Source organism: Gadus chalcogrammus, chromosome 17 (genome assembly GCF_026213295.1).
Source record: "Gadus chalcogrammus isolate NIFS_2021 chromosome 17, NIFS_Gcha_1.0, whole genome shotgun sequence".
NCBI classification, from domain to species: domain Eukaryota; kingdom Metazoa; phylum Chordata; class Actinopteri; order Gadiformes; family Gadidae; genus Gadus; species Gadus chalcogrammus.
Window position 1 is genome coordinate 2,682,932 of NC_079428.1, and position 9,239 is coordinate 2,692,170.

Genomic DNA, 9,239 nt, shown 5'->3' on the forward strand with positions numbered 1-9,239 from the left:
AGAGGAAGTCGGCCGGTCTCAGGATTGAGAGAACTTCTGCTCCCCCACCAGCTCAGTGGAGGCTTTTTAAACCCGCTGATTTGTGGCTGGGAACTGAAATGTGGCGCGGGTTGAAGAAGCAAGAGAAGATAATGATGGGATGGCGATTCAACCCAGGAGCCTAAAATACAACAGTGCAACAATATGGAGGGAAAGACTGTTTTTGTGACAGGCCAAAAGCATGAAACTGGGTTTAGTCCTAAAGTACTCGCCACATAGATCAGTAGAATACAACCTTTGGCGAGATGTTCGTTATCCCTCTGAATTCTTAATGATCTGCGTTTCCCCAAGACACTGGAGAGAGCTATTTTGGGCCAGGTTCATTGATTACTTTCTTGTCGTAACTATCCGTTACATAGACGGGCTGTGAAAGGAAAGCCCGTACATTCACACAGTAGTACTCGAAAATAATGTAAATTGTCAGTTTACATTTCGCAAGAGCAGAGTTCCGAGCAAGACGTGCGTTCATCGCAGAAGTCAGATTGAATTGAAATGCAGAAAGCATGGCAGCCATCGTTTATAAAAAGAAAACATTGGTAATGATTCAAAATACATACATGAGCTTCAACGATTGGGATTTAACAGTGCAGAATCAATCAATGTTTTGTTCCTTGGACCTCATCCAATTGTCTATTCAAAACAAAACAGTTTTCGAAAATAAGAAACGTATTCCTCTAAAATGATACAGAAAAACGCCATTATTGAGAATTACTATATAGATATATATTGTATTCGAGTGTCTCATTCTTTTTTTTTCTTTGCGCGAAAGGCACAATCTATAGAGTTTGCAACTTTGTTCATTTAGAGCAAGTGCCGTCTTCTGGTTGTTGTTGTTGTTGTTGTCATGTCTAATTCAGTCTCCAGCGGGGCCCTCGTCTCACGTCAGGGCCTCGGGGGAAATGCTTCTGTGGTCGTTGCCACCACCACCTCCATCGCCTCCACCACCTCCTCCTCCTCAACCATCACCAGCTCCATCATCATCATCATCATCATCATCATCACGACCACCTCCTCCACCACCACCACCACCTCCTCCTCCACCACCACCACCACCACCACCTGCTCCACCTCCTTCCTTCCTCAAGGCCTTCAGGCACCTGTCCAGCCTCTTGACGCAGAGCACCACGTCGTCCCGCGTGACGCCCACGGCGGCGGCCGCGTTGAGGTAGGGCACCGGGTACGCCTCCGAGTGCGACATGAAGCCGCGGAACGTGTGGCCGCCCAGCGTCTGCTCCTTGCCCAGCGGGATCACCCTGGAGGGGGGGGGACAGGCCACAGCACATTCAGGGGGGGTGATGGGCGGGGGTATTTACATTTATAGTCGATCATTTCACTTTTTTCTTGCCCTTCGTGAAAATACGTAAAACGCTAACGTACGTTAGCGTTTTACGTATTTGCACGACGGTCCGAAAAAAAGTTGAATCATCGTTTATAAATGTAAATAATCTCGTTCTGAAAAAATATATAAAATTTCGACAGTAGGTGAACCGACTTTACATCGCTGTCATCGTCAGAGAATCCTTCAAGAAGAACGAGAGCTGTTAGTCGTTTCAAAGCTCGATGCTATATCAGTATATACACTCGGTATCGGCCGATCCTCAAGTTCAGAAATCGGAATCTGTATCGGTAAGGAAATAAACGGTATCGCAACGTCTCGAGTGGTAACAGTTTGTACTCCTTCGTTGCCCGCACTGCACTCTGGGAAACGACAGCGTGTCTGTATCAGGGGCCGGAGCCCACAGCCTCCGCTGCGCTTAAACGCACCACGAGAGCGACCCGTGACCCCCTGTGTCCGCTGAGAGTCGTCCATTACACCATAATGAATTCGCCCCAGGCTGAACACATGAGGGAACATTCCCATTGGGGCCTAGAATACAAAATGTCTTCCAAGAGACGTGTGAGGAAGAGCTGTTGAACGCAGCGTCTGTGGTTCGGGGAGACGGGGACACGTGGAGACGACAGGCCTCGCCACACCGGGAAAACCTTCAGACAGAGAGGAAGAACGGAAATAGCCCGTGGCTGAGGTTCCCGCTAATGCCTTTAATAATGGAATAAAAGGGCGTAATTGTTTTTCGCCTTGAACTCGTAAAGATAAAGAAGAAAAGCAAACTAATAAATCTTTCATGGGACGTTTTAAATATTTACTCTGCGCTCGCACGCTTGAACTTTTAGGAGGTAGGGCGTGTGCGTGCGTAGGTGCGTGCACGTGTCTATTCCAAATTCCAAATCTGATTTGGAATGTCTAACAACACACATACACACACGCACACACACACACACACACACACACACACACACACACACACACACACACGCACACGCCTCACCTGGCCCCAGACACCTGTCTGGTGAACAGCATGGATCCCAGCTGAGTGACTGCCTTGTTGTCCCTGTCGCCACGGAGACCGTCCAGGGACATGGCTGACACACACACACAGTGCAGACCGAAGACAAAGACACACAAGAGAGGGAGAGAGAGCGACAGACACACACACAGTGCAGACCGAAGACAAAGACACACACGAGAGGGAGAGAGAGCGACAGACATACACACGCACACACACACACACACCGGAGAGACAAACACAAATACGAAAGAGGGACAAACTCACACACACCAGAGACAAACACAAACACACACACACACAAGAGAGAGAGTCAGACAGACACACACGCACAAGCAGAGCAAGTTAACATTGAGTGTTGCATGAACTCAAATGACAGCAATGCGTCTTTGTGTGTGTGTGTGTGTGTGTGTGTGTGTGTGTGTGTGTGTGTGTGTGTGTGTGTGTGTGTGTGTGTGTGTGTGTGTGTGTGTGTGTGTGTGTGTGTGTGTGTGTGTGTGTGTGTGTGTGTGTGTGTGTGTGCAGCCCCTCACCCAGGGAGATGGGGTTATGGGGGGTGTGCAAAACCCTCTCTCCGTGGGCCGCGGCCAGACTGCCCAGCTCCTGAGACAGGAAGGAGTACATCTCCTGCAAACACACACACACACACACACACACACACACACACACACACACACACACACACACACACACACACACACACACACACACACACACACACACACACACACACACACACACACACACACACACACACAGGGAGGGAGAAAACAAAAGTCACGTGACCGAAAACACAGCTATAAATAGCTGACTACAGTAGCCTTTATTTTTAGCAACAAACTGTGTTCGGTTTTCAGCCCATCGAGCAGAAGCAGTAGCAAGCCCCCCTCCCGCCACCCTCCCCCCTCCCCTCTCCATATCCCCCTCCCCCCTCCCCCCTCTCCCTACCCAACCGACTGCGTTAGCGTAGCGACCGTGACTAGGCTAGCTGCGGCGAGCTGCGGCCGCGCGCTCACCTGGGCTGTTTGCCCCGCCGTCACGGCAACACCTACGGGATCAATTAGGGACGGGGGAACACCAGGGGAGGGGGGGGGGGGTTCACCTGACCACACAGCCCCAATGGGCCCAAGGTCTGGACTCTCACAGTGTGTCTGTGTTTGCGTGTGTGTGTGTGTGCGTGTGATAACACGCCACGCCCAGCTGTGGCCTGTAGGAAGAAATGCTTCTCATTGGTTGTCAGAGATTCAAAGTACCCGCCCCCCAGCCCGGGCCACAGACGAGGGGGGGGGGGAATTAGCCAATCAGGGACCATTAGCTCTCAGGATGAGAAAAGAATGAAACAAATAAGAAGCAGGGAGGAGTGGCACATTCCTGAATTATTGAGCACAGTCGTCCCGGGAGGTGGGGGGGGGGGGGGGTTAAAAGCCCCTCGTTTCTGCAGACGCCCGTCGAACGCAGCGTGTCCGTCCCCCCCCCCCCCCCCCCCCCCTGTGAATTATGGATGGCCCGGTCGACGAGGAAAATCAATGACCAGGGCCGCAGGGGGCCGTGTGATTGGACGCCGTCGCGTACCCAACGGCGCGTACCCGACTCGGGCATCACCCCGTTCCACCGCTAAAAACGAAACGCCGCGAAACGCCGCGAAACGCCGCGAAACGCAGGAACGTTCGGGACGTCTGCGCCGTGCGCTCCGAGCCCTTCCCGTGCGCCGGTCCAACGCCGAAGAACAGTAAGAATAACCTGAACTGTAAAACTAATGGAATACCCATGAGATCCCCCATCGAGACGCCATGTCCAGCGTAAGTCTGGGGGCGCGGAGAGTGGGGCTGTGATCAAATGGTGCAGTGAGGAGGAGGAAGAGGAGGAGGAGAAGGAGGAGGAGGAGGAGGAGGAGGAGGAGGAGGAGCAGGAGGAGGACCAGGAGGAGGACGAAGAGCAGGAGAAGGAGGAGGAGGAGGAGGAGGAGGAGGAGGAGGAGGAGGAGGAGGAGGAGGAGGAGGAGGAGGAGGAGGAGGCAGATGCTGCATTGTTCTCCGTCTCCGCCTTCCAGTGTGAAGCCCCCGTCTAATGTGTGCGGGGGGGGTGATCCAAAATTCCCAAAACACAAAGTTTTCCTCACGATAACTCCCACGAGAGAAACAGACAGACATACACGCACGAGAGAGAGACGCACACACACACACACACACACACGAGAGAGAGACTAACACACACACACACACACACACACACACACACACACACACGAGAGACAAGACAGAGACACTCACACACGAGAGAGAGACTGACACACACACACACACACACACACGCACACGAGAGAGAGACAGACAGACAGGGTTCGATCGAGGAGACCCCAGCCCCCGGCTTGCTCCGTCTAGCCGGGGGGGTGGGGTGGGGGGGGGGCTCACCTTCCTCTCCGCCAGCAGGCTCTTGTAGCCCCCCGCCCCGAGGCCCAGCAGGGTGATGAGGACGTCGAGGCTGGGCGAGGCCGAGGCGCGACCTGCACACAGAGGTACAATCCCTCACGTCAGGTCACCCATGATCCCGTCACAGCCCACCTGGCGTCACGGTGAGGTGACCGCCCCCCACCCCCCCCGTCCCGTCCTGTCCTGTCCTGTCCTGGGTGAATACAGGTCCTAACGTCCCCGCCCCCTGCCCTACGGACACGGCCTAGAGGCTCCAGGTCAGCATGGAGAGGGAGACAGCTAGGTCTAGAGTTATGGCTGAACACACCCAAGAGAGAGAGAGAGAAAGAGAAAGAGAAAGAAAAAGGCACACACACGAGAGAGACACACACACACACGAGAGACCCACACACACACACAAGAGACAGACACACACACACACACACACACACACACACACACACACAAGAGAGACAGACACACACACAAGAGAGACAGACACAGACACAGACACACACACACACACACCACACAAACACGAGACAGACAGACAAGATGACAGGCAGACACACACACACGAGAGAGACAGACAGACAGACATACAGACGGACAGAACTAGATCTTGAGTTGTGGCTGAATACATCGAAGAAAGAAAACGTGAGGGTAACCCGTGCGGTGGAAGGGAATGACTTCCCATCGTCCCCTGGGCCGCGGCGGTGAGCTCACCTGGGTACATCTGGCTGATCTCCTGGATGAAGGCCTCGTCGAATCCGGCGATTATGGCGCCACCTACTGGCACCATGAAGTTCTTGTCCAGGCTCTGCACAAACGCGTCCACCCGGCCCACCCGAGCCCCCTGAGCAGAGCGGGACAACGTGAGGACCCTTCGACCACTGCCGCAGTGCAGATACTCAAACACTATCAAGTACTTCCTTTATGATGATGGTATGATAGTATCACATTGATTCCCAAAAAAAATAACTGTTTAACTCGCCTTCTTTTCCTCACTTTACCCAACTGACTAAGAAACTCCAGTCAGTTGTGACTCCACAACTGAGTCCATTAAACCGCCTTTGTGTCTGACACATTAACCTATGTGGGCGGATGAGGGACGGTACAAGTGGACACTAACAGGTCAAGCATCCCACACCGGCACGGCCCTTGGTGGAGGTGCAGTCGAGGCACAGACCTGCTGGATGAGGTGCATGCACTTGGAAGACTGCACCCCGTAGGCGTTGTTCACGATGTGGGGGATGTCGTACTTTGCACACAGCGTGGCCAGCTCCTCAATCCTGCAAAAAACGCCATTGCGATCACTTTAATGCCGTTTGGGCCCTTTTACAAAGGGGAATGATTGATTTAAATAGGAGATCTTCATTCAATTGAAGTTAAAATTCTACTTTTTAAATTAGGGAATGCTTAGATAGTCAAACACAAAGTCCAAGATCAAAACAACAAATGCAGCCACAAACATTTCCCACTTAGAAATCTTTGTAAACAGATTCTCTCCAGCTAACATTCTACTCATATCCTCACATTTTGGTGGCATGAATTACTTAAGCTCTTACATCAATCATATGATTGTTTTGAAGAACAATTGCATCCGTACCAAAAGATATCAATGAAACAATGTACTGTAGAGTGTTATAAAATAAACGAGTTGTACTAAGAAATCCAGTCGATGCGGTTTGAATGTCAAATCCATTATTAATATATTAATGATAAATACTTAATTTTATTTTCTGCAAACTTTGCTCAAACCGACAAATTGGCGGCCATTACGGGCGACCATTCCCGGCAGCCATTTTGTGGGCTCTATGGGCTGATGGCCAGCGGTCAGTGTGGGGCATGGTTCTGGGAGCGGTCAGAGAGGTGGCGTGTGGGGGGGGCGGTCAGAGTGGGGGTGTGTGTGAGGGTGGGGGGGAGGGGGGGGGTACCTGTCGGGGACGCGGGGGGCGAAGCAGGACGTGGTGGAGTGGACACACAGCACGCTCTCCGCCCCTAGAGCCTGGATCTGTCCCTCCACGGCCGCCACGTCGGTCCGCAGCTCCTCGCCTTCCAGAAGGTTCTCCACCACCACCGGCTCATAGCCTGGTCACAAGGGGCGGAGCCACGTCAACAACACTGCCCCCCGCTGGACAGAACCAAGGCTTCTGATTGGTTGAACCACCGGCTCATAGCCTGGTCACAAGGGGCGGAGCCAGGTCAACAACACTGCCCCCCGCTGGACAGAACCAAGGCTTCTGATTGGTTGAACCACCGGCTCATAGCCTGGTCACAAGGGGCGGAGCCAGGTCAACAACACTGCCCCCCGCTGGACGGAACCAAGGCTTCTGATTGGTTGAACCACCGGCTCATAGCCTGGTCACAAGGGGCGGAGCCACGTCAACAACACTGCCCCCCGCTGGACAGAACCAAGGCTTCTGATTGGTTGAACCACCGGCTCATAGCCTGGTCACAGAGGCGGAGCCACGTCAACAACAACACTGCCCCCCCGCTGGACGGAACCAAGGCTTCTGATTGGTTGAACCACCGTCCATAGCCTGGTCACAAGGGGCGGAGCCACGTCAACAACAACACTGCCCCCCGGTGGACGGAACCAAGGCTTCTGATTGGTTGAACCACCGGCTCATAGCCTGGTCACAGGGGCCGAGCCATGTCAACAACAACACTGCCCCCCGCTGGACAGAACCAAGGCTTCTGATTGGCTGAACCACCAGAGGACCCACCGGCCGTGTGAGGAGGCGGTCTCACCTGCGGTGACCATGGCCTTGAAGCAGGACTTCTGGTCGATGCGGGGCCAGACGATGTAGCGCGCCCGGGGCCGCCGGTGCCGCAGCGTCAGGAAGCACAGGCTCAGGCTCATCCCCGTCGCCATGGGGACCACGAAGCAGCTGGCCGCGCTCCGTACCCCTGAGCGGGGATAACCAATGAAACTCACCGACACGTTTTCCTTGGTTCTATAGGTTTATAGAATGTACACGTTTTAATGTAACCTTTTAACCACTGCTGTTTTACTCTGGTATTCCGTGACTCTTTCAAAGGGGTTTTTAGTACCCTAAAAAGCATGACGGTACATAAATAAAATGTATTATGCTTATGTTTTATTCCATCGGTTAGAACCGAAAGCGTTTTCAATTTAATTCCAGTTTGTCCTTCAAATTCAAAGATCGTTTGCCCGCCTTAGGCCTTGGGATTCAGACATTGGGACTTCTGGATGTTTAAATCCAGGCGACGGGAGCACCACCCACCTGAGAGCCTCAGGACGTCCAGCACCACCGAGTTGGTGAGTTTGTTCAGCAGGCTGGAGCCCGCCGCCTTGGGCTGGACCGCGGCGATGTCCCCCGACCGGCCGATCCCGTGGATCAGTCTGGACGGCAACACACAGAGGACAATGTTAGACCATCACAAGAGAGCGGACATCTTGGTTCAATGAGCTGCTATTATATTCCCCTCAACGGTATGGAATGTTTATATTAATTATTGCTTTTATATTGCAATTACCGATAGTGAAAATATGATATAAATGAAGGATAGTTGTTAGTATTTTGGTTGTTTCTACTCAAAATAATAAATATTAATAAATAATAAAATGTACCACTGTCCTAATGCCATATCTTGGAGCTTGGTATTTCTGGTAAGCTTGGCATTTAAAAAAATAATAATCTTTGGGAGGTGAACTAATCTTTTAGCCAGAGACGATGGCCAAATAATTTATAGCTAGGTTTTTAAATGTGGTATCCATATCTCAAACGCTACATGTTTGAGCATAACTGTAGATTATTATTTAAAACATGTACGCAGCATTTAAGACACCACCCATTCGCCCTGAAGTGAAACCATGAATGCCCATCGGTCTCCCCTCGTTAGTAACTCATCACCCCGATATGACTCCACTTCTACCAACGACTCTCCTCTACTTCTCCAAGCACGGGTTCGATGTCAGATCAAAGAAGACCCTTTCAAGATGACCTCAGCGTAAAGACTCGTCCCAGTTCAGCGAGCGTCTGACCTGTAGTGGCGCCGGGCCACCAGGCTGGACGCCACACGCCCTTCTCGCTCGCCCACGCCGCAGTTCCCCAGGAAGTTGTTGCTGTCCATCAGCGCCAGCTCGTTGAGGAACAGTTCCACGGTGCTCTCGCTCCAGCCCTTCTCCGGACACTTGCCCTGCATCCATGAAACAACCATCAGCCGATCTACATCCAACGCATGACACAGCCCCGACAGCAACAGCTTATTCCAGTCACATGACACAACCCTAATAGCAACATCTTATTTCAGTCACATGACACAACCCCAACAGCAACAGCTTATTCCAGTCACATGACACAACCCCAACAGCAACATCTTATTTCAGTCACATGACACAACCCCAACAGCAACATCTTATTTCAGTCACATGACACAACCCAACGCAGCATACAGTATCTATAATGCCTACCGGTGA

The 9,239-nt window shown here is 52.2% G+C and overlaps 1 protein-coding gene across 1 annotated transcript in view; it reads right to left on the bottom strand.

The window, feature by feature from the left end:
• Nucleotides 1-2: 2 nt before the first annotated feature.
• Nucleotides 3-9,239, bottom strand: part of sepsecs (Sep (O-phosphoserine) tRNA:Sec (selenocysteine) tRNA synthase) — a 10,317-nt gene continuing 1,080 nt past the window's right edge. The window contains exons 3-12 of the mRNA XM_056575961.1: nt 8,805-8,959; nt 8,044-8,162; nt 7,547-7,705; nt 6,730-6,883; nt 5,982-6,084; nt 5,519-5,648; nt 4,796-4,887; nt 2,918-3,011; nt 2,367-2,460; nt 3-1,292 (exon numbers count right to left, since the gene is read on the bottom strand). Coding sequence (XP_056431936.1) covers nt 995-1,292; nt 2,367-2,460; nt 2,918-3,011; nt 4,796-4,887; nt 5,519-5,648; nt 5,982-6,084; nt 6,730-6,883; nt 7,547-7,705; nt 8,044-8,162; nt 8,805-8,959 — 1,398 coding nt within the window. The 3' untranslated portion in view covers nt 3-994. The remainder of the gene's footprint in view (nt 1,293-2,366; nt 2,461-2,917; nt 3,012-4,795; nt 4,888-5,518; nt 5,649-5,981; nt 6,085-6,729; nt 6,884-7,546; nt 7,706-8,043; nt 8,163-8,804; nt 8,960-9,239) is intronic.